At 43.1% G+C, this 27,130-nt stretch overlaps 1 protein-coding gene across 1 annotated transcript in view; it reads right to left on the bottom strand.

Annotated features, from left to right (window-relative positions):
* Positions 1–13,305: 13,305 nt before the first annotated feature.
* Positions 13,306–27,130, bottom strand: part of LOC111965295 (NADP-dependent malic enzyme) — a 124,663-nt gene continuing 110,838 nt past the window's right edge. Inside the window, exons 7-14 of the mRNA XM_023989378.1 lie at positions 20,628–20,737; positions 19,655–19,752; positions 18,847–18,960; positions 17,616–17,721; positions 16,796–16,938; positions 15,840–16,013; positions 14,090–14,188; positions 13,306–13,688 (exon numbers count right to left, since the gene is read on the bottom strand). Of these exons, the coding sequence (XP_023845146.1) occupies positions 13,521–13,688; positions 14,090–14,188; positions 15,840–16,013; positions 16,796–16,938; positions 17,616–17,721; positions 18,847–18,960; positions 19,655–19,752; positions 20,628–20,737 (1,012 nt within the window). The 3' untranslated portion in view covers positions 13,306–13,520. The remainder of the gene's footprint in view (positions 13,689–14,089; positions 14,189–15,839; positions 16,014–16,795; positions 16,939–17,615; positions 17,722–18,846; positions 18,961–19,654; positions 19,753–20,627; positions 20,738–27,130) is intronic.

Here is a 27,130-nt window from a genome sequence, read left to right as displayed (position 1 = left end):
ATTTTGTTCATATCATTTCCTAGTTACTGAGTTATTAGCCCAGTTACAAATAATTTGTAGTCAGCAATAGGGGAGTGATTGCTTCTAACAAGAGCACAACATGTGTAGGGAGAGGGTATAATAATTTGTCTGATTCTCTGTAATAATGGTATGGGAATAATAATGCAGATTATTTCATTTTCAAGAAGTGCAGTTTGGCAGGTCATTTTTCGAAGGACACATGACTCGACCTTCGCATCTCACGAGATATATTTATTATTTACTTCTTTTTTTTAGGGGGTAGATCAGCTTTAATATTTCAGACAGATTGTAGCTTCCATCAATGTAATTGACTGCATCACTTCCAATCCCCCATATATATTTTTTGCAAATATATATATACACACACACAGATTATAAATATAATATAATTATATTATTATATTATATATATATATATATATACAGTTGAAGTCGGAAGTGTACAATACACCTTAGCCAAGTACATTTAAACTCAGTTTTTCACAATTCCTGAACCACCACTTATTTTTAAGAATGTGAATGTCAGAAATAATAGTAGAGAATTATTTATTTCAGCTTTCATTTCTTTCATCACATTCCAGTGGGTCAGAAGTTTACATACACTCAATTAGTATTTGGTAGCATTGCCTTTAATTGTTTAATTTGGGTCAAGCATTTTGGTAGCCTTCCACAAGCTTCCCACAATAAGTTGGGTGAATATTGGCCATTCTCCTCTGACAGAGCTGGTGTAACTGAGCAGGTTTGTAGGCCTCCTTGCTCGCACAAGCTTTTTCAATTCTGTCCACAGATTTTCTATAGGATTGAGGTCAGGGCTTTGGTGATGGCCACTCCAATACCTTGACTTGTTGTCCTTAAGCCATTTTGCCACAACTTGGAAGTAGGCTTGGGTTCATTGTCCATTTGGAAGACCATTTGCGACAAGCTTTAACTTCCTGACTGATGTCTTGAGATTTCGGTTCAAATTATCCACATAATTATCCTGCCTCATGATGCCATCTATTTTGTGAAGTGCACAGTCCCTCCTGCAGCAAAGCACCCCCACAACAATGATGCTGCCACCCCCGTGCTTCACGGTTGAGATGGTGTTCTTCGGCTTGCAAGCCTCCCCCTTTTTCCTCCAAAACATAAAGATGGTCATTATGGGTCAAACAGTTCTATATTTGTTTCATCAGACCAGAGGACATTTCTCCCATGTGCAGTTGCAAACCATAGTCTGGCTTTTTTTTGGCAGTTTTGGAGCTGTGGCTTCTTCCTTCCTGAGTGGCCTTTTCAGGTTATGTCATATAGGACTCGTTTTACTGTGGATATAGATACTTTTGTACCTGTTTCCTCGAGCATCTTCACAGGTCCTTTGCTGTTGTTATGGGACTGATTTTCACTTTTCACACCAAAGTAACGTAATCTCTAGGAGACAGAACGCGTCTCCTTCCTGAGCGGTATGACAGCTGCACTGGTCCATGTGTTTTATACTTTGCGTACTATTGTTTGTACAGATGAACGCATTTGGAATTGCTCCCAAGGCATGAACCAGACTTGTGGAGGTCTACACAATTTTTCTGAAGTCTGGCTGATTTCTTTTGATTTTCCCATGATGTCAAGCAAAGAGGCACTGAGTTTGAAGGTAGGCCTTGAAATACATCCACAGCTACAACTCCAATTGACTCAAATGATGTCAATTAGCCAAGACATAATTTTCTGGAACTTTCCAAGCTCTTTAAAGGCACAGTCAACTTAGTGTATGTAAACTTCTGACCCACTGGAATTGTGATACAGTGAATTATAAGTGAAATAATCTGTCTGTAAACAATTGTTGGGAAAATGACTTGTGTCATGCACAAAGAAGTCCTAACCAACTTGCCAAAACTATAGTTTGTTAACAAGACATTTTTGGAGTGGTTGAAAAACGAGTTTTAATGACTCGAACCTAAGTGTATSTAAACTTCTGACTTCAACTGTATATGTGGGAAACAACCATCCCAGCTCTGCAGATTTAGCTGCGAAGAGACATTTACTTCATTTGTTTTGGTCCTGGGATGGTTGCAGGTCCAGAAATGGCTGAAGAATTGCGAAATTTACCTTGAGCTTACTCTGCAGGTAGCACTACTGGGTGATTTGAAAAGTCCTAGTCAATCGATCAATAATATAATAATACTTTTAGCAAAAATGTTATCTTTAATTTACAATCTGTAAATTAAAGATAAAATCCTTCTTCATATCCCAAAAAGTCAGTTTAGTTGGCGCCATCGATTTGAGTAATCCACTCGTTCAATATGCAGAGAAAGGAATCCAAAAAGCTACCGCTAAACTTTGTTAAAACAAGTCAAAATATGTTTCTATTAAATCCTCAGGTACCCGAAAATGTAATTAAACTATAATATTTCATACGGAAAGAAGTATGTTCAATAGAAAAGAAAATTAGCAAGTGCACGTCCTCTTCGTCACGCGCGCACAGACTGATTTCCAACTCTGACTCCCAGTACCAAAACTCAAAATTCTTCCTCATTTAGGAAGAAACAAGCCTGAAACCTTGAACAAAGACTGTTGACATCTAGTGGAAGCCACAGGAATTGCAATCTGGGAGCTGGAATTGCATAGGACCCATAGCTTTCCATTGAAAGAGCATGGGCTCTCCCCCCKAAAAAATCTGGTTGGTTTTTCTTTGGGTTTACCCTACCATATCAATTGTGTTATAGTCTCATACATTATTTTAACATTTCCACAAACGTCAAAGTGTTTTCTATCCAATGGTACCAATTATATGCATATCCTGGCTTCTGGGCCTGAGTAACAGGCAGTTTACTTTTTGGCACGTCAGTCAGACAGGAAGTGGAGAAAAAATAGACCCTAGCCTGAAGAAGTTAGTTTTAACAGTGGTCAAGTAGYCTACTGTGGCTATTTGATCATAATGTAGGCCTACCATAGTAGCCTACCATCAAAAACAATGGAGAAAATGCATCCCATAACATTTTAACATGGAAATAGCTGTTCTATCATTCAGCCTACAGTAACAGCCAATGTGTGGTGTTCAATGTAGGCCTACATTCCATGAGACTTTTGAAAAAAACATGCAGAGCTTGACATTAACCGGTTTACCCACTTCTCCTTCAGACAAGGAGGTGTTTGAAATGTTGTGTTGTTTGATGCAAGAAACCACTTCACAAAATAAAATGCACAATATCGCTATAAAACAAGCCATAGAAAGTTTGTTGCAATTTCAGTTTAATTCACCATTAGTCAGGTTAAGTCAATTTAAATTGAAGTTTTACCTTAATTGCAATGTTTACAACGCTGGTTGAAATGAGATGATGGTTGCTAACTTTTTTCAAATCAAATGTATTTTCCACTTTAATTCCACGTCACAACATGTTGAGAAATTATGTTGAAACAACTTTGATTCAACTGGAATGCTGTGATAGAATTGAATTTCCAATCATCACTGCTGAACGGTGGGAGCTAACGTTCTCTTGAAGACAATGACACTCCAAGAGCGCATTATACACACGCAGTTTGAACAGACGTGGTATGCATGCTCATTTGCATTGGTCATGCTCGGTATGCTGTTTATCAAACGGAACACGTTAACCAGATTTGATACATTGCCAGAGTATAACAAGATGTGTTTTCTTGAGATAAGATTGAGATTATCTGTCCAAACATTAGACTAATAAAATGTTATTATTAGACATGTTTTGAAAACCTAACAGAAAAAGAAAAAAAACTGACGGTRCCTTAAATTTTTCCTTACAAGGGACTATGTATAACACCTATTTCCAAGTGTAATGTTAAAAAACGTTTTAAAGTGTATTAAACTGTTAATAAAAATGTAGATCTGGTAAAATGACTGTTTTTCTCTTTACACATTGTACAAATTCACAACAACAACATCATATTCTGACACTGTCTAAAACGTCACCAAAAGCTACCAAACGTTAATACATTGTGTAGGCCTATGTCTGATGACTGTAGTGGATCTCCTTGAGTTCCCTAGTCAAAAACATAGGCATGTGGAATTGTACAGTACCTTAAGAAAGTATTCACACCTCTAGACTTTTTACACATTTTGTTCTTACATGCTGAATTTGAAATGAATTAAATGTAGATTTTTTTTTGTCACTGGCCTACACACAATACACCATAATGTTAAAGTGGAATTATGTTTTTAGACATTTTTACAAATTAATTAAAAATTAAAAGCTGAAATGTCTTGTCAATAAGTATTCAAACCCTTTGTTATAGCAAGTCTAAATAGAATCAGGAGTAAACYTTTGCTTAACAAGTCCCATCATAAGTTGCATGTGCAATAATAGTGTTTAACATGATTTTTTAATGACTACCTCATCTCTGTACAAAATACAATTATCTGTAAGGTCCAGTGGAATTTCAAACACAGATTCAACCACGAAGACCAGGGAGGTTTTCCAATGCCTCGCAAGAAGGGCACCTATTGGTAGAAGGGTACATTTTTTTAAAAGCAGACACTAAATATCCCTTAGAYCATGATGTTGTTATTAATTACACTTTGGATTGTGTGAATACTTATGTAAATTAGATTATTATTTCATTTTCAATAAATGTGCAAAAATATGTTTTCACATTGTCATTATGGGGTATTGTGTGAAGATGMGTGAGAATAAAAAAATAAAAAATTCAGGCTCTAACAACAAAATGTGGAATACGTCAAGTGGTATGAATACTTTCTGAAGGCACTGTATACCATAAATGTCTTCACAAATGGACTAAAAGCTGTCTGTGTAATGTCCTCTGGAATACAATGTTCGAAAGACTGTGTTTCTATGTAAAACATGTACTGTACACCAGCAACCCTCAGAAAACCACAGTGGTCATCTTTAAATAATATAAATGACATCAAAATATCTGTTGTACTGTAGTTCAGTGCCTGTACACTATGGAGCCATGTCATGTGGTGAAAATGAAACCCATGGTATGCTTACACAATAGCACACAATAGTGTCATGTCCAATATCGAATACAACACTCACTATCAAGGGATGACGTTGCATGCAATTTTTCTGTTGTTGATATCTACAGCACACACACACACACGTTGAAACTCAGAAGAAAAGTCAACATGCACAGTTTTTGTGCCAAAACATTGTAGTACATGAGTTAAACAAAGCAATGGTTGAATCGATCAACATTGTTTCCACATCATGGAGACAGCTGAGGAACCCTTTTGGAACCCTTTTTTCTAAGCGTGTAGAGAAACAAGGGATTTAGATAAACATGCATGTTTAATTTGTCCCCTATGACTGAACTAAATGGAGCCTATCTCCCGAGTGGCGCAGCGGTCTAAGGCACTGCATCTCAGTGCAAGAGGCATCACTACAGTCCCTGGTTCGAATCCAGGCTTTATCACATCCGGCCGTGATTGGGGGTCCCATAGGATGGTGCACAATTGGCCCAGCGTCGACGGGGTAGGCCGTCATTGTAAATAAGAATTTGTTCTTAACTGACTTGCCTAGTTAAATTTWAAAAAATTAAACTTTAACTACATACAGCTGAAGATGCAGCAGAAGAGGAGAATCACATAATGTCCAGGTGTTCTCATTTCTTTCAAATGCCTGTTGCTCCCTAATAACACTGCCTTGCGCAGTCACCTGTTTGAATTGCCAGTAATCCGTATTACAAGGACCACTTCTCAGTGTTACCAGATGTTCTGGCTAAGAATCCTCAGTACGCATCTAAAAGACCTGGTGAGAAAACCCCTACTAGGTAGGTAGACACAGACAGCTCCAAATATGACCTGGGAATGGGAAAAAGTGTGCTTGTACACTAAGCACAACTTAGCTCCATTCCTGACTCCGGCACAGTTGAGAAAAGAAATGGGAAACTATTAGACAARGGCAGAGATCTAACATGAAGAGAGCACATTTTGACACCCCACTGAGCCCACATGTGTTTGGGGGAATCAAAGTCCAGGCAGGCAGGCAAGGAGGCGGCCAGGGATTCCTATCTTCCTTCTAGGCAGGGGGCTGACTGCTGGAGCACTTTGCTGAAAGATAAGGGGATGAAGACGATAAATAATTGCTTTATCGTCTGAAGGACGGGAAAGAGAGCATCACTTATAACTGAGTGGATAGAATACGAAAAACAACAAAACAACAGTGGTATCATAAATGAGCCAGACATGTCAAAAGTCCCCACATAACAACATTGCATCGTCGTGATAGCTACTGTATGGTCGGATGTTCTCATTTCTTTTGCAAGCCTTTTTCATGAAGGAACCGTACATTAAGCTCCCACGTCACATATTACAAGACGTGATAAAGCTATGTAGCTATGGTCGGGCATTCTAAGGTCTGTTGCTGCCTTAAAATATGGCCTTGCCCAGTCACCTGTTAGAGCAAGTGATCTGTATTACAGGGTTGACCACTTCTCACACCCAGACAGAAGCTCAAGGTCACTGCTTAGCAGCATCCGTCCATGGGTACCTCTCACTGTGCTGAAGTCAGTGTCAGTATTTTTATTTGTTTTTATTGGTTACTCTGTCTTCAAAAGAGAACATTACAATCAATGTTTTTACTTTACTTCTTGAACTTCTCAAATACGGACAAATAATGTCTCAGACAGTTCTCTCGGGGTGGTTGTGAGTCATTAGGTGGAATAAGATCAGTCTTACCAGGGGCTGGAAGACCTACTGAAGACTCAAAACAAACAATACCGTTCTTCTCAAGAGGGTGTATAGACAATAAGGTTTTTACGAATCTATCAAACAATATGATGACAGACACCAGAGTATGTGAGTGGAGCAGCGTTGGAGTGGAGCGAGGAGAGGAGCCTGTCCAATTAGACTGGAGAGTGGAGCCTGTCCAATTAGACTGGAGAGTGGAGCGAGGAGAGGAGCCTGTCTAATTAGACTGGAGAGTGGAGCCTGTCCAATTAGACTGGAGAGTGGAGCGAGGAGAGGAGCCTGTCCAATTAGACTGGAAAGTTGGGAGCGAGGAAGAGGAGCCTGTCCAATTAGACTGGAGAGTGGAGCGAGGAAGAAGCCTGTCCAATTAGACTGGAGAGTGGAGGCGAGGAGAAGGAGCCTGTCCAATTAGACTGGAGAGTGGAGCGAGGAGAGGAGCCTGTCCAATAGACTGGAGAGTGGAGCGAGGAAGGAGGAGCCTGTCCAATTAGACTGGAGAGTGGAGCGAGGAGAGGAGTCTGTCCAATTAGACTGGAGAGTGGAGCGAGAAGAGGAGCCTGTCCAATTAGACTGGAGAGTGGAGCGAGGAGAGGAGCCTGTCCAATTAGACTGGAGAGTGGAGCGAGGAGAGGAGCCTGCCCAATTTGACTGGAGCGAGATTCCCAAAGGCTGGAGTGTCGACCTTCTCTCCCGCTCCAATAGCGCTCACTTCACGAGCTCAGGGCATATCCGGCCCAGCATGCATTTGTAGTCTACTTGTGTGCTGCTATAGGCCCTTGCTTCAGCTATTGTCATGGAGTTCACTAAATATTTTCATAAAAAAACTGAAAAATCACATAGGTACAAAATCAAGGTGACTTACAAAGATGAGGACCAAGAGCAAGAGAGGGAGTGCTGTGATGTAATGTCCACAACCAAAGAATCATTGGAATCTGAAAAGACACAAATCCCAAAAGCATGATGGTGTACTTACTATGTGCACATGCTAAAAGAAAGGAATGAGGTGGTTAGCTAATTAAGTGTCATTGTAGCAAAGTATTTGTAAACAAAAAATCTGATCTCATAAAAGTTTCCTTCATTTTTGTTCTATTATCTATACAATAGGCCATAATTGATTTTGGCCCAATAGACCCGGCTTATTCCATTTTTCAAGGAGCTTTCCCTTTGGTTGGGTTATTTATTTTATTATAATATTTTTTTAACCCTTTTTCTACCCAATTTCATGTTATCCAATTTGTAGTTACAGTCTTGTCCCATCGCTSCAACTCCCATACGGACTCAGGAGAGGCGAAGGTCGAGAGCCGTTCAACCTCCGAAACACAACCCCGCCAAGGCGCACTGCTTTTTTGACACACTGCTCTCTTAACCCGGAAGCCAGCCGCATCAATGTGTTGGAGGAAACACAGTACACACTGGCGACCGAGTCAGAGTGCATGCGCCCGGCCCGCCACAGGAGTCGCTAGAGCGCGATGGGACAAGGACTTCCCAGCCGGCCAAACCCTCCGCAAACCTGGACGACGCTGGGCCAATTGTGCACGGTCTCATTGGTCTCCCGGTCGAGGCCGGCCACAGCCTGGGATCGAACCAGGATCTATAGTGACACAGCAAGCACTGCGATGCAGTGCCTTAGACCGCTGCGTCACTCGGGAGGCCTGGTTGGGTTATTTTCCCTAAAAACCTTTAGGCCTACAGTACCTAAAYTAAAATAAACTTTGCATCCCTGCCCAGCCTGGCAAGAGTGGCCAAAAGGGTGTTTAACATCTACAGTGGCTCTGCAAGCGCCTAGAGGATGTCCTCCGCTGCTGGCCTGCTTGCTCTTCAGGCACTATCACATGGGCCTGGAGCCAAAGACCCTGGCCAAACTGGTGTTTCTAAAAATGAACTCAAAGGCAATGAGACATTGTTAGTTTAATTTGTATTTAATTCTTAGTAAGTCACAGCTTATATGCACAATTTATAGACTATGATGATTTAATTCAAAAACATGTTTAAATGATGAGTGTTTAATATCCCTGACTTCCTACCTGCCTGGTGTGTCGCAATTGCAAATGTTTCACAATACATTTCTTTATATGCTATAGCCTTGAAATAATATAAATAATATAGCCTAAATAATTAATTTATGTTCCTTCTCAGGCTCTATGTCTGGCTCCTGACCTATTTAGAGTATTTATATGCCGTTTAATATGACATGTAGCCTATTTGAAATGATGAGCGCTTTTCATGTTCATTATAATACTTTTCATTCAAAGCATATGGTTTGATGTCAATACTTCAAAACCAAATGGTAGGTCCAGGTAGTCACACAAATTGATGGGTGTTGGTTAAATTGTGATTTTAATGAATGGAGTGAATTTGGAGGCAGTTTTTTTCCTTGTGAGCAAGGAGCGGATTTTAGCTGAGTGGTTGGAAAGGACATGGAGCACCGGAGCTTGAGCACCGCTCCATGAGCAATGAGCGGGATTTCTGACAGCAACTCCACTCACATCCTCTGACAGACACTAATACAGTGAGTATGGTCAGGACTCAATTCTTATTGTTTGCACGCCTTATATAGAATACCTTATGGTAAGCTTCTGACCATTTTATATACCAAGAGAGTTCTCAACCATAATTATCATGCCGGTCTACATCAATTCTGACATTCAACGAACTGTACTGCATAAACAAACAAGAAACAGCTCACCCAGAGGCAGTGTTTCTGGTGGGTGGAGACTAATGCGGGGAGGCATAAAACCGTCCTACCTCACTTTTACCAATAACAGGGGCGTTAAAACTCTAGACCACTTTTATTCTACCCACAGAAACGCATACAATGCCCTCCCTTTTGCAAATCTGACCACGAAACCATTCTCGTGCTTCCTGTTTACAAACAAAGGCTCAAACAGGAAGTACCAGTGATACGCTCAATACGGAAGTGGTCGGATGAAGCAGATGTGAGGCTACAAGACTGTTTTGCTATGTTCCGAGATACATCCGATACCATTGAGGAGTTTTACCACAACAGTCACAGGCTTCATCAATAAGTGCATCGACGATGTCGTCCCCACAGTGACTATACGAACATATCCAAACCAAAAACGATGGATTACAGGCAATATCCACCTAGGATAAAGGCTAGAGATACCACTGACAAGGAACGGGACATGGATGGATACAAGAAAGCCTGCTACGACCTCCAATGAGACATCAAACATGCAAAAGGACAATACACTCAGAAAAAAGGGTTCCAAAGGGGTTCTTTGCGAAGGGATAAGGTTCTACCAAGAACTGTTTTGTTCAGAAGAACCGTTCTTGGAAGAAAGGGTTCTTTGATTCTTTGGAAGGCAAGGATTCTTTGGAAGGTAAAAATGTTTCTACAAAGAACCATATATTTCCCAGCATGCTCTATTGCAGGGAGACTTTCAACATTGTTTGTTTTACTGTTATATCAGTTGTTTTTGCATTGATTGTGCAGCATAAAATGTATCAACCAAAGATAAATAACATATCATTTTCTAAACTAATCTAATCTGTTCGTCATTGGTTGTTCCAGTTTTCAATCTTCACTACCATGGCAGTCATTCTGAATGCAGGTTGCGGGTGATTAACAATTATTCTTGTTGGATATCCTAACTCTAGCTGGATTCCAATAGGAATTACACATCACTTTGCAAGCCAGCATAATGTGACTTGCAGGCCTGATGTGGCCTGTAAACCAGGAGATTCCTAACACCCTTGTGTTAGGGTATAACTAGGCCCTCAAAGAAAGACCTTGTCATAAATCACTATGTAAGAATGCTGTTCATAGACTACAGCTCAGCGTTCAACACCATAGTCCCCTCCGAGCTCATCACAAAGCCAGGGAACCTGAGATTGAACACCTCCCTCTGCAACTCAACTGGATCCTTGGACTTCCTGATGGGCCGGCCCCAGGTGGTGAGGGTAGGAAACAACACCTCCGCCACGCTGACCCTTAACACAGGGGTTCCACCGGGGTGTGTACTTAGTCCCCTCCTGTATTCGCTGTTCACCCACGACTGCCTGGGAATGAACGACTCCAACACCATCAAGATTTCTTACGACACAACGGTGGTAGGCCTGATCACCGACAGCAATGAGACAGCCTACAGGGAGGAAGTCAGAAGCGTAGCAGTGTGGTGCCAGGACATCAACCTCTCCCTCAACGTCAGTAAAACTGAGGACCTGTTCGTGGACTATAGGAGAAAGAGGGGAGAGACCCCATCCACAGGGCTGTGGTCCACACACACCCGCACTGTTGTGAAGAGGGCACGGCAACACCTCATCCCTCTCAGGAGGCGAAAAAGACTTGGCATAGGCCCTCGGATCCTCAAAATGTTATATAGCTGCACCATTGAAGGAATCTTGACTGACTGCATCACCGCTTGTTATGGCAAATGCACCGCCTTCGACCGCAAAGAGCTACAGAGAGTGGTGCAGACAGCCCAGTACATCACTGGGGTTGAGGACCTCTATATCAGGCGGTGTCAGCTCTCGTATCAACAGGCTCCGAGACAGCTTCTACTCCCAAGCCAGAAGACTGCTAAATAGCCATAATACTGCTAAATAGTTCAGATAACCATTAATTGACTATCTGCACAGACCCTATCTTGCACTGACCTTGTGCACACTCACTAGACAATATTTGTATTATTTTATTATTTTTAAACTCTGTATCGTACATGCACTAACACACACTCCATTGACACCTCCACACATTCACATACACTACATACGCACACACAACCACATAACACACACATGCGTACCGACACAACAAACACACTTTTACACATCATTTGCTGCTGAAACTCTGTTCTTTCTTTTATTCGTATTATTATCTATTATGATGCCTAGTCACTTTACCCTGCCTTCATGTACATACACTACATGACTACATGATGCTCTTCGAACATCTTATTCCAAAATGATGTGCATTAATATAGAGTTGGTCCCCCATTTGCTGCTATAATAGCTTCCACTCTTCTGGGAAGGCTTTCCACTAGATGTTGGAACATTACTGCTGGGACATGCTTCCATTCAGCCACAAGAACATTAGTGAGGTCGGGCACTGACTTTGGGCGATTAGGCCTGGTTTCGCAGTTGGCGTTCCAATTCATCCCAAAGGTGTTCGACGGGGTTGAGGTCAAGGCCATGTGCAGACCAGTCAAGTTCTTCCACACAGATCGACAAACRATTTCTGTATGGACCTCGCTTTGTGCACGTGGGTATTGTCATGTGAAAACAGAAAAGGGCCTTCCCCAAACTGTTGCCACAAAGTTGGAAGCACAAAATCATCTAGAATGTCACTGTATGCTGTAGAGTTAAGATTTCCCTTCACTTGAACTAAGGGGCTTAGCCTAAACCATGAAAAACAGTCCCAGAACATTATTACTCCTCCACCAAACTTTGCACTATGCATTGGGGCAGGTAGCGTTCTCCTGGCATCCGCCAATTCCAGATGGTGAAGAGTGATTCATCACTCCAGAGAACGCGTGTTCACTGCTCCAGAGTCCAATGGCGGCGAGCTTTACGCCCCTCCAGCCGACATTTGGCATTGCTCATGGCGATCTTGTGTGTGGCTGCTCAGTCTTGGAAACACAATTCATGAAGCTCCCGACTAACAGTTATTGTGCTGACATTGCTTCCAGAGGCAATTTGGAACTAGGTAGTGAGTGTTGCAACCGAGGACAGAGGATTTTTACGCTCTACGTGAGCTTGTGTGGCCTACCACTTCGTGCCTGAGCCGTTGTTGCTCTTAGACGTTTCGATTTCACAATAATAGAACTTACAGTTCACCGGGGCAGCTCTAGCAGGGCAGAAATTTGACGAACTGACTTGTTGGAYTGGTGGCATCCTATGATGGTCCGATGTTGAAAGTCACTGAGTTCTTCAGTAAGGCCATTCTACTGCCAATGTTTGTCTATGGAGATTGCATGGCTGTGTGCTCAATTTTATACACCTGTCAGCAACAGGTGTGGATGAAATAGCTGAATCAATCAATTTGAAGGGGTATTTACATACACTACATATAAAGTATCTCCCTCAAATATCTCTGCACATTGATCTGGTACTGCTACTCCCTGTACATAGCTCCATTCTTTTGTATTTTATTTTATGTCTTATGTTATTTTATTTGTATTATTTTATTATTTTTAAACTCTGTATTGTTGGGYAGGAATTGTAAGTAAGCATTTCACGGTTTTACTCTAATTTACTCTTGAGTTTACAGTGAATGTGGTGCCCACAAACATTGTGAATATTGCCTTTAATAGGCACATTGTTGACAGAGCAACACGTTTCTCTATAACCCTGGCCTTTGTGTATGGATGACAGACTCTTACCAGTATATCCATGGGAAAAGAGTTAGTCATGCTACTTTGGGACGGCTGAGTGGAGACATCTAGCATGTGACCTAAAAGACCCACTCTCCTCTCACCCTGTGCATCACAGCCAACAGTCTTTCTCCTAGTTATATGTTTTATAGACACATTTTCTGTTAGCTTTGAAGATAGAATTTTCCCTCTTAGTATGACACGGTCATGGGAGCAAACAATGGTAATGCCCAAACCTTACCCAAGAAACCCCTAAAAGTACTGTACACACACAAACAAACACAATGACAGCAGATATGAAGTAAACAATCATTTAAACCATTTATTTGATCATGTCTATTTTGGCTCGTATCTATCACATTCATTAAGATATTTTCCCTTTTACATCAAAACCACATTCACCATTGTCTTGAACCATTGCCAGGAAGGGAGTGAAGGAGTCTCCTTCACTCCCTTCCTGGATCACTTCTCCTTTGTGCCCCATGTCCCTCGCCCTCAGTCTCTCCACCACATCACATTTTGCATGACTGGATGGTCATGGCGTCCTCTGGCCAGCGGTAAGAGTCCACAGCAAACTCGTCATAGTCAGGGCTGTAGATCAGGGAGCGCACAAAAGCCTCCTTATCCTCAGGCTCCGGGTACAGCGTCGCCAACTTGTGCTCATAGGCAAACTCCACGATCTGTAAGACACGCAAACACACACACGATAGTTCATAGGTGTACACTGTATAGACTGAGTAGTATACAAAACATTAAGAAAACCTGCTCTTTCCATGACATAGACTGACCAGGTGAATCCTGGMGAAGGCTATGATCCCCGCACTTGTTAACTCCACTTCAAATCAGTGTAGATGAAGGGGACGAGACAGGTTAAAGAAGGATTTTGTATGTGTGCCATTCAGAGGGTGAATGGGCAAGACAACTCAATATTAGGAAGGTGTTCCTAATGTTTGGTATACTCAGTGTAAGTGTGAAGACCGATTGAGGCTATGGCAGCATGAAGACCTAAGGACATGTTTGTTTGTGTGTGTGTGTGTGTGCGTGTGTGCGTGCGTGCGTGCAGATGTGTGTGTGCTCTCACCTTCACGGCCAGCTTGAGAGAGACATCTCTGATGGTGTTCAGGGGAGGGTACAGTCTTCCCTCTGACAGATCCTTCTCTGTCACCAGGTCAGCAATGGTCTGTCAGAGAGCAACCAAATGGACGAGTTATGCACACACAGTCACAAACAGATATTCGGCATACCTTAACATACACACACATGTTACTGTAAAGAGTATTGAGACGTTGGAATGCATTTTAAATAAAGTTACATTTGATTAGATTTCTATATGATATACCGGTAGGGTGGGTATTAGGGTATAATGGGTGGCAATCAGTCTAGATAATGTAGCTAAGACTTGACATTCATCCCACCCTCCCCCTCCTTCTGTTGCGCAACCGTCCTCCATCCTCAGTCTACCTCATTGGTAGGCTGAGTGTGGCTCTCATATGCTTGAGGCCCATGATGACAGTATCAAATAAAACATGAAATTGTCATTCAGTAATGCACCCCCATTTATGCATCACCGTGAAGCTTTAATCGTCTCCCATGTCTGCAGAGCCAGGCAGCACAGAGGAAAGAGAGCTGATTGGCATTCGCACAAGATCAGCCTATGAGAGGTTATCAGTTTGGCCATTTTTTCTGATGATTTATTGACTGGGCTCACAGGGATATTGTTATATTTGCCATGCCACTGAGCTGGGGACAGACATGAGGACATTTTTAAGTGATTTCCTTAATGATCTGTAAGCAGACTGAGTTTCACTGTAGTGTTTTTTGCAGACTTTAGTGTAGTATTCAATGTAGTGTTTTTGTAGACTTCAGTGAATACTGTAGTATTTACAGTAGTATACTGTAGTATTTACAGTTAACTATAGTATAAACACTGTTGTAAAATAACTAGTATATACTATAGTAATTAATGTAGTGTTTTTGTGGACATTACTGTAGTATTTACTATAGTGCTTTATTATATTTGACATAGAAGTGGAGTCTTTCTCCTTCAGGAAACCTACTGGAGAAATGTAGGTTCCTCCAGTAGGTTGTACATAACCTGTAAGGAGGTAGGACTGGGGTCTGAACAGATAGTTCTGAGATTCTGCTCTCTTCTATATAACTGAGGTGTATACTGTACCTGGCATGTAGGTTTCTCACTCCTGGGTGGCACAAATTGCGATATGGGGGAGGGGAATGGGCAAGGTATATGCACATCCGATACTTTAATATTTACTATAGTTAAAAAGAGTAGTGTTTTTGCAGACATTTTCTGTAGCATTTACTACAGTGTTTTTTTTGCGGATAATAGTGTTTACTATAGTATACTACAGTTTACTATAGAATTATATAGTAAGTACTGTAGTATTCTATAGTAAACTGTAGTAGTTTTCATGTAGGGTCTCCAGGAAGGAGTGAAGATGAAGAGGGAAGAAGAAAGAGGCAGAGATAAAGGGGAAGAATTATAGCTAGATTGAGTTGAAAAAAATAGAGAAAGCGATACGGAAAGTGAAAGAGATATTGAGTTGGAGAAAATACATGAATAGAGAAGGTGAAGAAATATACAAGAGAGCGATAGAGAGGGAGTTGAATAGGAAGTGATAGAGAGAATGGAAGAGAGTGTGTTAAAAAAGAGGCAGGAAGGAAGATACAGAGAGAGAGTCAGTTGAAGAAGAGAGAGTTGGAGGGTGTGTGTTAATTAAGATGATATTTTAATGAGTGCTCTGTCACCAAGCTATTTGAAAGTAAATTAACTGATAATTGGATGGATGCATTTGTGTGCGTGTGTGTGTTACCTCTGCGGTGGTGAGGAAGATCTCATCGGTGACGTGTCGGATTGCACAGGCGGTGACGCCCAGGCCGACTCCAGGGAACACGTACGCATTGTTGCCCTGGCCAGGGAAGAACGTCCGCCCATCAGGGAGGGTCACAGGGTCAAATGGACTGCCACTGGCAAAGATGCCCCGCCCCTGGACCAAACAAGTGTTGAGGGTGTTAACACAGGAAAATATATTACTGTGCATATACTGTACATACACACTGACTCAACCTCTCTCCTCTCTAAATTAACTTTCCCCCAGGGTCATTGTAGTAAGTACAATATGTGCTCTTKATCAATTTATGGAGTGGCTGCAAGGCCGAATTCTCTGGACGCCTCTTCCCGATCTCTAAACAACTGAACCTTTTGTAGCATGTGCGGGATTACACGCGGCAGTACTCTGGCAAAAACGCAGGACGTTCGGCTGCCCAGAGGTGGAATACTGGCAAACTTAAATTCTGCTGTCAATCAAATTGTGTGGTGTTGATCAATGAAAAGCGAAATAACAGTTTTGTGGTTAAAATGCAGACTGTTTAGACTGTGTCCTGCTTATGTTAATGCTACTGCAATATCTTAAGTTACAACAGACAGAGAGGGTTGTAGCCTACATCCTAAATTAACCTACAAAATATATATTTTTTTGGAACATTAGTTTAAAAATCGCCACAGGGTTTTTATTTCAGCTGTTTCAGAAATATGAGGCAGAAGTAACCCAAGTACCACTTGAGCAGAACGTGATTCCTTTGTTTAGCTCTGGGGAAGAGGCGTCCAGGTGGGCGGGACAGGAAGTCAGTGGTTTGAGTCGTTCGCACAGTCTCAGCCATCAATTTAACCAGTAAACACAATGCTATATTATCTCCTGTACACATACTGTTCAACCACAGAGCTGATCAAGTGTTGAAGTACACAGACACTTCAGACCCACTCCAGTACCTCTGTGATGGTGTAGCACTGCTCGGCAGTGCACTCTGCCTTGCTGGTGGGGTTGCTAAGGGCGAAGATGATCGGCCTCTCGTTAAACGAGGCCATGTCCCTGATGATTTCCTCCGTGAAAGCTCCAGAGATGGCTGCCACACCTAGAGAGCAGGATCGTATTCATTAGGCACCAAAAGGAAGAAAACAGACTGAAATAGGGAGGGACTACCTGAACTTAAATCCAATACGAAATGCTCACTTTCGTTTTCCATTGCAAAATGTTTTGCTACGGTTTATCCTAATGAATAAGACCCACGAGAGAACACATTAACCATGCGGACCACTACAAACTCTAACCCAGGGGTGGTAAGCCCTCTATCCACCTGGAGAGATATRGGGTAATTGGAATTTCAATTAATCTCAGAGATTTACTGGATTGTATTGAATTGTAACCTGTATACTGTTTTCTATACTATCTCATTCACTTAATAWTGTTTACATATCATTACTCATCTCATATGTATATACTGTTTTCTATACTATTCTAGTGTATCTTAGTCCGTTCCGCTCTGACATTGCTCATCCATAAGTATATAGTCTTAATTCATTCCTACTTAGATTTGTGTGTATTGGGTATATGTTGTGTAATTTGTTAGATTATTACTTGTTAGACATTACTGCACTGTCGGAGCTAGGAGCACAAGCATTTCGCTACACCCACAATAACATCTGCTAATCACGTGTATGTGACCAATAAAATTGGATTTATAAATAAAGGTTCACTTAAAATCCAATTGACCCCCTCCCTGCCTCCCCAGTGAGCTGATTGGTATATTACCTATGATGGCTGTGGGTTTGAGCTCATGCACCACATCTCCCAGGTACCTCATCTGCTTGTGTTCGTGGGCAAACCTCTCCTTCTCATGGGTCAGGTGGTCTCTTCCCTGAGGGTGGAAGAGAGATAGTTGGAAGACAGAATATAATGGAGCTTGTTTCTACACATGCCAACAACTGATGTTATCTTTGATAATCTCTGAAATAAATACATAGAGGAATTCGAACACAGACACAAAGACTATCTGCAAGAGCCAAGGATTCTGGACTTCTCCACCCTAACCCACTTAAGGGAAATACGCTTGGAGTTTCAGTGGAGTCAAGTGCTATGTGTTCTGGTCACTAGAGGGCAGTGTTGACTCAATGCTGGTCTACAGAATTGGTGACAAACGTACATCCAGCTTGCCAAAGGCTCCATGGAGTTAGTGACTTTACCAGAATCCTATAAAGTGAATATCAACAGGCACCACCACTCTYTCTGCATGTCTGTCTGCCTGAAAGCCTCATCATTTAGTTGATCAAATAAGGATTACTTCCATAAACAATTCCCTCTTCATCTTTTATTGCGTCAACCCTGTGGTCAGAATGACCTTTTCAAGACAGACGGGAAAAGGCCATAGAGTGACAGAAGCATGGACACAATACCAGCTTCTGGCGTAAGTGTGTGCGCACTGTGCAGAGTTATTCTTATCATTGATCAAACAGAATTGACTCCGCAAACATGCCTCAGATGACAATCTCTGGGTAGTTCTTCAGTCCCCAACCACATGTGGATCATGACAGGGCTAAGACTGTGGCAGTTCTRTGTCGAAATAAATGCAATACAGTAGCCCGTGTCAACACAACAACGGACTCAAAGGACTGGTAGACAACCAGGCTCAAACTCATCCACACTCTGGCAGCATCTGGTGAAACCCTTAATTAAATGCATAACATCTACAGTGTTTCATCCCATTATAGACTCTACCTGTCTTGTTGAACTATGAGAGCTACGACTCTCATTCAGACTCATGTCTGTTTTTCAGTTCATGTATAATAAACAAGGGTTGGGATCAGTTCCATTTAAATTCAGTCAATTTTACGAAGTAAACTGAGATTCTGTCAGTCGCGTCACACATCATGAATATATGCACGCCTATAGGTCCGGACAGTGGGGACTCCAGACAGAGCTGTGTCTACTCTACAGGGGATGAGTGACCCCGGACGAGTGGCCAGAGCGGAGGTACTTGTATCACCTTGACGATGAGGCCCTTGGAGTCAACCATCCAGATCTTCCTCAGAGCCTCGTCTTTGGGGAGTCCCTCCTTCTCCATCGCCATCGTGATGAGGTCAGCTATCCCCATCGCAGCCTGGGGACAAGAGGGAGAGAAAAGGGAGGGAGAGAGAAAGCAGATGTGATAGAAATGCCTCTGTGCCCCACCATTCACTTCCCTGATCAAACAAGAAATAAGTCCCTAGCTTTCACCCCTAAACAATTTACCCAGTTATTATTCGGACTTATTGTAATCTTGACTCTAGTTYTATTAACGCACACCTTTCAATTTTGTGATTTAATTCAATGCAGGTCTGTGAAATGCTTGAAAGGCTCACTTTTCTGTTCTCAGCACAATAACCCTTCACTGTAAATACACTCAAATTCTACACATCACCATCTACTTCCCTTTCAATACAAAGTGGTCATCCACCAACATGGAAAACACATGAAACAAGGCATTTTAAAGAAGATGGGGGTACTATGGTTCACAGTTAGGCCAAGAGCCCCAGAGGCTAAAATACATTCTAAATGTCTCCCCATTACAAATGATGTTGTGCTAATCACAGTTGTATTTCCATGTTCTCCTGTTTATTAGAGACAGGGTCTGTTGAGCACAGCCTAGTGGTCTACTAGACCTCAATAAAAAGCTCAGTGATTGGGAATGGGTATTTGAAGCAGTGGTCTGTGGTTATTTCTGATTATGTCATTAGGGGCAATCAGTCTGGCGCGTTTCTGAGCAGAGAAAAAACAGGAGTGAATTTGCACATTGACAAGAGCTCTGCACCCACCTCCCCTGCACCCTGGAATACAATGGTATGGTCTGACATCTTGCTCTTGGTGACACGAAGGGCAGCGAGTAGGCCGGCCACCGCCACTGCAGCGGTACCTGAGGGGGGTTTGGGGGGACAGAGTGACATATATGATTTAGACCTGCAAGTATGAGCTTTCTTCAAGTGAGTTACTATTGCAGTGAGAGAGAGAGTCAATTTGCCCTTTATGTTGTCTGCAGTAATAGGAAGCAGATTTACCGAGACAGAGAATTAGAGAGAAAATATGGTTTAGATTAGCCTGCAGAAATCACGGCTACCAGGGCTAATTTCTGGGGAAAATTGTTTTATTTGACAGACGAACTAATGGCTCCATAGACATGGTGTGACTGATACTGTGGTCTCATTAAGGATACAAAAAGTTTGACTGTGTCCCAAATGGCACCCTATTCCCTATATAGTGCACACAGGGCCCATAAGGCTCTGGTCAAAAGTAGTCCACTATAGAGGGAATAGCGGTGCCATTTGGGACACAAGCCCTAGTCTGGAGTCTCTGGACTTACTGTTACATTACTGTTGTTTTCCACAGGACTCTATCAAACCCAACCCACTGGAGAGAGAGAGGGATCAGGGGCTCGGTGTGTTTGTTTGAGCATTTGGATTGTGCTCTATGAAAAGCTATCTGATTTAAACAGAATTGGTTGGTTGTGTGGGTGTGTGTGTGTGTGTGTGTGTGTGTGTGTGGTGTGGGGGGGAGGGAGGGAGGGGAGGAGGGAGGGAGGGAGGGAGGAGGGGGGAGGAGAAAGAACGTGGAAATAGCAAAGAGAGGGAGAGATAAGGAAGGAGGATGATTGCTCGAGAGGGAGTTTGAGTGCATTTGACATGGGGAGTGGTGTGCGTGTGCGTGTGGTGCATGTGTGTGGGTTCTTGTGAGCGCGTTATCGAGTCTCTGCGCAATTGATATTGGCATTTTGCAATCGAAGTACACGTGTACCTTGGATGTCATCGTTGAACGTGCAGTACTGGTCGCGGTACTTGCTCAGCAGACGGAAGGCATTGGTATTGGCAAAGTCCTCAAACTGGATYAGACAATCCATTCCATACCTGRGGATAAGACAGCCAAGTCAGATAAGACAACATTCACATTCCTACTCTTTTCCTAGTCATTCGCCACAGGGCCAAGAGAGTTCAAACAAAGGAGAGAGCTGAAAATCAGAGTAATCACATCCAGGACTGTGATAATGTTGTGCATCGACAGTAGAGGAATGTTGCCCACACACACACACACACACACACACACACACACACACACACACACACACACACACGTCTGTGTAGCAAATAGTGCATTGCCTCTGCCTGTACCAAGTCCCCCTTCTACACCATAGGAATAAGAACCTTCACAGTTCTGTCCTGGAGAGGGCACTCATTCACTGTTGAGGAGCTCGAGTTACATTTGAAACATGTGGAGTGGGATGCTGTACGAGCTTGGTGTTTATGCATACAATGCATATGACTAATTATGAATGTAAATAAGCATGTTTCAATGTGCAGGCTATACCATCCAGCAATCCACTTTGTCAGTGACTTAGGCCTCAAAAATACAGTAAGAGACTTGGTGTTCAGGACTGATTCTATGACAGGCTATTTGCCTCTGCTTAGCGACCAATCCTCAAACAGCTGTCCTCCAGGTCACTAGACAGGTTAAATGTCTGTCAAGGAGGGAGATCTGCTAGCTTCACAAAGGAACGGAAACACTATAAAACCCTGTGTAATGGCAAGAATAGCAGGACCACCTAGTAAATCATCACCGAACAACTTTACAAGCTAATCCCCAGGTCACCTGACACCCTGTTCACCGACATATATGACCTCATCATCCACTAATACAAAACCCTACAAAAACACGATACACAGAAAATAAGAAATGTATTATGAGCTGCTAAAATAGCCTTAGCAGAAAGTGACTCCTGGTTCCCATGCTCTCTTCCGCAGTGCTGTAAATCTGTGAAAACAGAGTAACACAAGCTCTCTCTATTAGCCAAGCCCAGTGTCACACAGATACAATAGGCGTAGAAGGGAGGGAGAGGGTGGGAGATGCACTTCTAATGAAAACTCCAGGGCTCGCATTTCGGCCGCATGGCGCGGGAGGAAAATGGGGACAGGTCGAGCAAACAGAGAGCGACGGCAGCACAGAGTATGGTCCTGTCAATCATGAGGGCAAGGAGAGGGAGAGATGATGTGAGTTTCACCCCCTTGTTCTTTATGGATCTTTTTAGCTACAATATAACTTGGTTGTCTCTCCCCTCTCTCTCTCTCTCTCTCTCCCTCTCCATTATTTCTCTTTCGCTCCCTCTCTCCATCTTTCTGGAGAGCCCCTCATACCCGGCATATGGAAAAGACTCACCCCAGCATTTCWGCAGCTTATTGTACAAATCACGAAAGCCGTTTCTCAGTTGGCCTTCTGCTGCTAAAATGCTTAAGCCTCCAGGGCAAGAGGAGGAAGAGAATTGGAGAGGAAGGATAAGAGGATGAGAGTTGGGCTTCAGTGCTAATAAAACTTTAGCTCCAGATCAGCGAGGTGGGTTCCATCACTGTGTCCGTCTGTCTGACCCTGTATTTCATCCGACTCAGCCATCTGTGATACAGCGCATTCTGTAAGCGACGATTGACACAGGGAATGACTGAACGAGTGCTCCAAACGAGCACAGCAGGACCGTGGAGAGAAAATGTGTTTTCTATCAGGCACAGAGGAAAGCAAAGTACTAAAGCAGTGCAGCTATGGTTACGGGGAGGATGCGAGAAGCAGCCAAAAAGGCACCATAAACTTTTCATTGTCTCAAGGCTGCGGAAGAGGCGCACAGCGAGAGAGGCGAGGATGCTGTCACCACTACAGCACCACTACCGCCCCCTAACGTGCTTTATTGTGTATCGCTACGAGGTCACCTCAGTTCATCCAGATAAACAGGCGCCCTCGCAGCTATTCAAAGAGGTGGTTTTGGAGGCAGAGTGTTGTGGCTCTGTAGCTCTGAGACAGACGACAGTCATGTAGCTCTCGTGTTGCATGTGACAAAATCATATAGTAGGGAGTGGATAGCTTCGAGTTGAAGCACAGACTGATTTATCCTGCTGATAGCTAGTACATGATCTGCGCAGCTCTGTATAGCAGTTCTAATGAGGAGGACTGAATGTCCACAATCAATCAATCAAAACCAAAATGAGAATATTTGCGATGGAGGGAGAGACTGAAATCAGTCTTGGCTAGGGTCAAACCCCTGCTCCTCAGGCCATACCAACAGAGAGGGGGCGAGGGGAGATGGGGAGAGGGAGTGAGGGCTAGATGGGTGTACCTCCGATCAGAACAAAACCCCCTGGTATGTATTGACCCCCATTGTACTAACGATTTCCATTCTTCCCTAAAGCCTGTTGTCTTTCTCTGACACCTGACGTCTGAATGGGCCCCTCACTCCCACAATGCACCTCCCAGCCTACCGTAACACACCCAAGACAAAGAGGCTGGATCTGCTTTAGGTGAGAAGCCTCTAGAAACTACCAATACGCCACACCCAGAGATGAGTAACATGCCTTGTAGAAATTCCTAGGTTGAAGTGGAGAGAACACAGTCTCTCAGTGAGGAGAGGCTGGCTTCCGTCTGGCCACTCTACCATAAAGGCCTGATTGGTGGAGTTCTGCAGAGATGGTTGTCCTCCTGGAAGGTTCTCCTATCTCCACAGAGGAACTCTGGCGCTCTGTCAGAGTGACCAGGGTTATTGGTCACCTCCCTGACCAAGGCCCTTCTCCCCCGATTGCTCAGTTTCTAGAGCTGGCCGCCCAGCCAAAGAGTCTTGGTTCCAAACTTCTTCCATTTAAGAATGATGGAGGTCACTGTTTTTTGGGGGATCTTCAATGCTGCAGAAATGTTTTGGTACTCTTCCCCAGATCTGTGCCTCGATACAATCCTGTCTCTGAGCTCTATGGACAATTCCTTCGACCTCATGGCTTTGTTTTTGCTCTGACATGCACGGTCACCTGTGGGACCTTATATACACAGGTGTGTGCCTTTCTAAATCATGTCCAATCAAATGAATTTACCACAGGTGGACTCCAATAAAGTTGTAGAAACATCTCAAGGATGATCAATGGAAACAGGATGCACCAGAGCTCAATTTAGAATCTCATAGTAAATGTTCTGAATACTTATGTAAATAAGGTATCGGTTTTTAATTGTAATACATTTGCAAACATTTCTAAAAACCTGTTTTCGCTTTCTCATTATGGGGTATTGTGTGTAGATAAATGAGGAAATGTTTTTATTTAATCCATTTCAGAATAAGGCTGTAACATAACAAAATGTGGAAAAAGTGAAGGAATCTAAATACTTTCCAAATGCACTGTACATACAGTACCAGTCAAAAGTTTGGAAACACCTACTCATTCAAGGTTCTCCTTATTTTTACTATTTTCTACATTGTAGAATAATAGTGAGTACATCAACACTATGAAATAACACATATGGAATCATGTAGTAACCAAAAAAGTGTTGAACTAAGTTATTTCATAGTTTTGATGTCTTCACTATTATTCTACAATGTAGAAAATAGTAAAAATAAAGAAAAACCCTTGAATGAGTAGGTGTGTCCAAACTATTGACTGGTACTGTATACATTGTATATGCTTGTTTATACAGAGGCCAATGGTGACCAGTGACCTCTACGATTATGTTCTTACATTTATTTTGTTTGCTCTTTTCTATACTTATTTCTTAATTCCTCTTATAAATCAAAATGCATTTCTTGCAGTCAAAGGTTTGTGTGTGCGTCAGAGCAAAACTAATGCTGTTTTGAGTTAAGCATATATAGGGMTATGATGTGTGCTTCAGGCAATTGTGCTGAGTAATATAATTCTTTGTAGACAGCAAGTGTTGCTTCATGATGTTTATTACACACACACACACACTTTTCACTGATATCGGCTACTCATTGGCGGATGGACTAGGGGTGGAGTGCACAGTTGAGGCCTCAATCAATGTGATACTTTCCTAGCACTGCTAAAGCCATCTGGGGGACGTCACCAGCACAATACAGACCTCTTTTTGACACTTTCATTCTTCTGGGATTTACAGCTCATATGGATAATACACATTCTTACTGGAGGAAATAAGTGTTTCCCGTGTCGGCAAGTTAAGACTATCACCTTTTGATGGGGCGCTGAGGTTTCTCACTAACTGCCAAACTTCCCCTACAGTGAGTGTAAAGCCTTTTGACACACTAAAATGTTTGATACTGGTCTGAAAAAACCTAAGATGGCTATGAGAGATGACAGCAGATTTCCCATGTGGCGGATCGCTCAGACGCGGCGGTGTTACGTTTGGACTGGCGCGTGGGATAAAGAGGACAAATTAAAAACCCCAGCTCCTTGAGGCAACTTAATCCTCTCTCATCCCAGGCCCGATGAAACCTAAACTTGTACCTAGAATCTTTCCGGAAGTGTCCTCTACTTCCAGGTTTGAGGGGGCGACAGAAGAGGAGGCATGAAGTGGGTCTTGTTCCTCCGTGTGCATACCAAGGAGCCGCTGGCCTCCATAAAGAATGTCATGGATAAGAGCACTCTGTCCAAACGCAGCTGTCCAAGCAAGATAACTCACACACACACATACTGTCCTAAACGTTACATATTACATACCTTATATTACATACCATACATACGTTACATACCTGTACAGTACACACGCACGCACACATGCCAGGGTCAGGCCCTGTTACCTCCGTATTTGTTTCCATCTCCCTGTGTGTGCATCCACATTGGCTGCCTGTTCTTTCTGTGTCCATGGGGGGCTGAGCCGAGGGGCCTGGGGGCTGAAAGGCCAGAGAGGCTGAGAACAAAGCCTTCTTAATAAAGCCACAGCGTCTCGCCTCCCTCTTTCCTTCTCTCCTCCAGAGAGCAAACATCTCTCAGCGACACACATTATTTCCCAAAATCCCCTCTCCATCATTAAAGACAGAAACACAGTCTGCATTCCTTCTCCCCCTACATCCGCCTGTTTGTCCGATATCCCCTAACCCCATCTACCAAAGAGGTCTAACCCAAAGCTGGCCCCATAACCATGACGATGGACAGACAAAGACGGACGACAGAGCTGTTGGGTTCAAAAGAGGGAATCTTTACTCATTAAATGATTTGACATGGAGACAAAAACGTGGGGGGAAATGGTCGAGAGGCACAGAAGTCAAAAATATTTCAGGCATTGAAATGCCCTGTGTGCTGCCCCCTGCACCAACCATCAATTCATGCAACCCTGAGGAGAGGCCAACTCTCACAGAACCAATTGGATCGCAAAGGAATGTTCTCCTGTTTAGCATTTGAAAATGGTCTTGCTAGTTTGAGAGGGGGCTCTTGACCCAAAAGACTAAAGACTTGAACAGTGTCTAGACTGTTGGTGGGCCTTGGTTCCACTGGTTTAAAACATTGTGGGGGAGCGTGTTGACTGATCGGAGTGTTTCTATCTGTATCCTTTTCCAATAGTCTGGCCAGCGACTAAAGGAGAGGGGACACATGTAGACTGTTTCACAGGAGCCACCTTGGACAAGACCTTGGCCTGAAATCAATCTTATCGGCAGACTCAACAGCCTTGGTTTCTCAAATGACTGCCTCGCCTGGTTCACCAACTACTTCTCAGACAGAGTTCAGTGTGTCAAATCGGAGGGGCTGTTGTCCGGACCTCTGGCAGTCTCTAAGGGGGTGCCACAGGGTTCAATTCTTCGGCTGACTCTTTTCTCTGTATACATCAGTGATGTCGCTCTTGCTGCTGATGATTCTCTGATCCACCTCTACGCAGACGACACCATTCTGTATACCTTTGGCCCTTCCTTGGACACTGTGTTAACTAACCTCCTGATGAGCTTCAATGCATTACAACTCTCCTTCTGTGGCCTCCAACTGCTCTTAAATGCAAGTAAAACTAAACGCATGCTCTTCAACCGACCGCTGCCTGCACCTGCCCGCCCGTCCAGCATCACTACTCTGGACGGTTCTGACTTAGAATATGTGGACAATTACAAATACCTAGGTGTCTGGTTAGACTGTAAACTCTCCTTCCAGACTCCCATTAAGCATCTCCAATCCAAAATTAAATCTGGAATCGGCTTCCTATTTCACAACAAAGCATCCTTCACTCATGCTGCCAAACATACCCTCGTAAAACTGACCATCCTACCGATCCTTGACTTCGGCGATGTCATTTACAAAATAGCCTCCAACACTCTACTCAGCAAATTGGATGCAGTCTATCACAGTGCCATCCGTTTTGTCACCAAAGCCCCATATGCAACCTGTATGCTCTCGTTGGATGGCCCTCGCTTCATATTCGTCGCCAAACCCACTGGCTCCAAGTCATCTATAAGTCTTTGCTAGGTAAAGCCCGCCTTATCTCAGCTCACTGGTCACCATAGCAGCACCCACCTGTAGCACGCGCTCCAGCAGGTATATTTCACTGGCCAC

Source organism: Salvelinus sp. IW2-2015, linkage group LG6.1 (genome assembly GCF_002910315.2).
Source record: "Salvelinus sp. IW2-2015 linkage group LG6.1, ASM291031v2, whole genome shotgun sequence".
Classification (NCBI taxonomy): domain Eukaryota; kingdom Metazoa; phylum Chordata; class Actinopteri; order Salmoniformes; family Salmonidae; genus Salvelinus; species Salvelinus sp. IW2-2015.
Note: the sequence above shows the minus strand (reverse complement) of the source record. Positions and strands in the feature narration are given on the sequence as shown.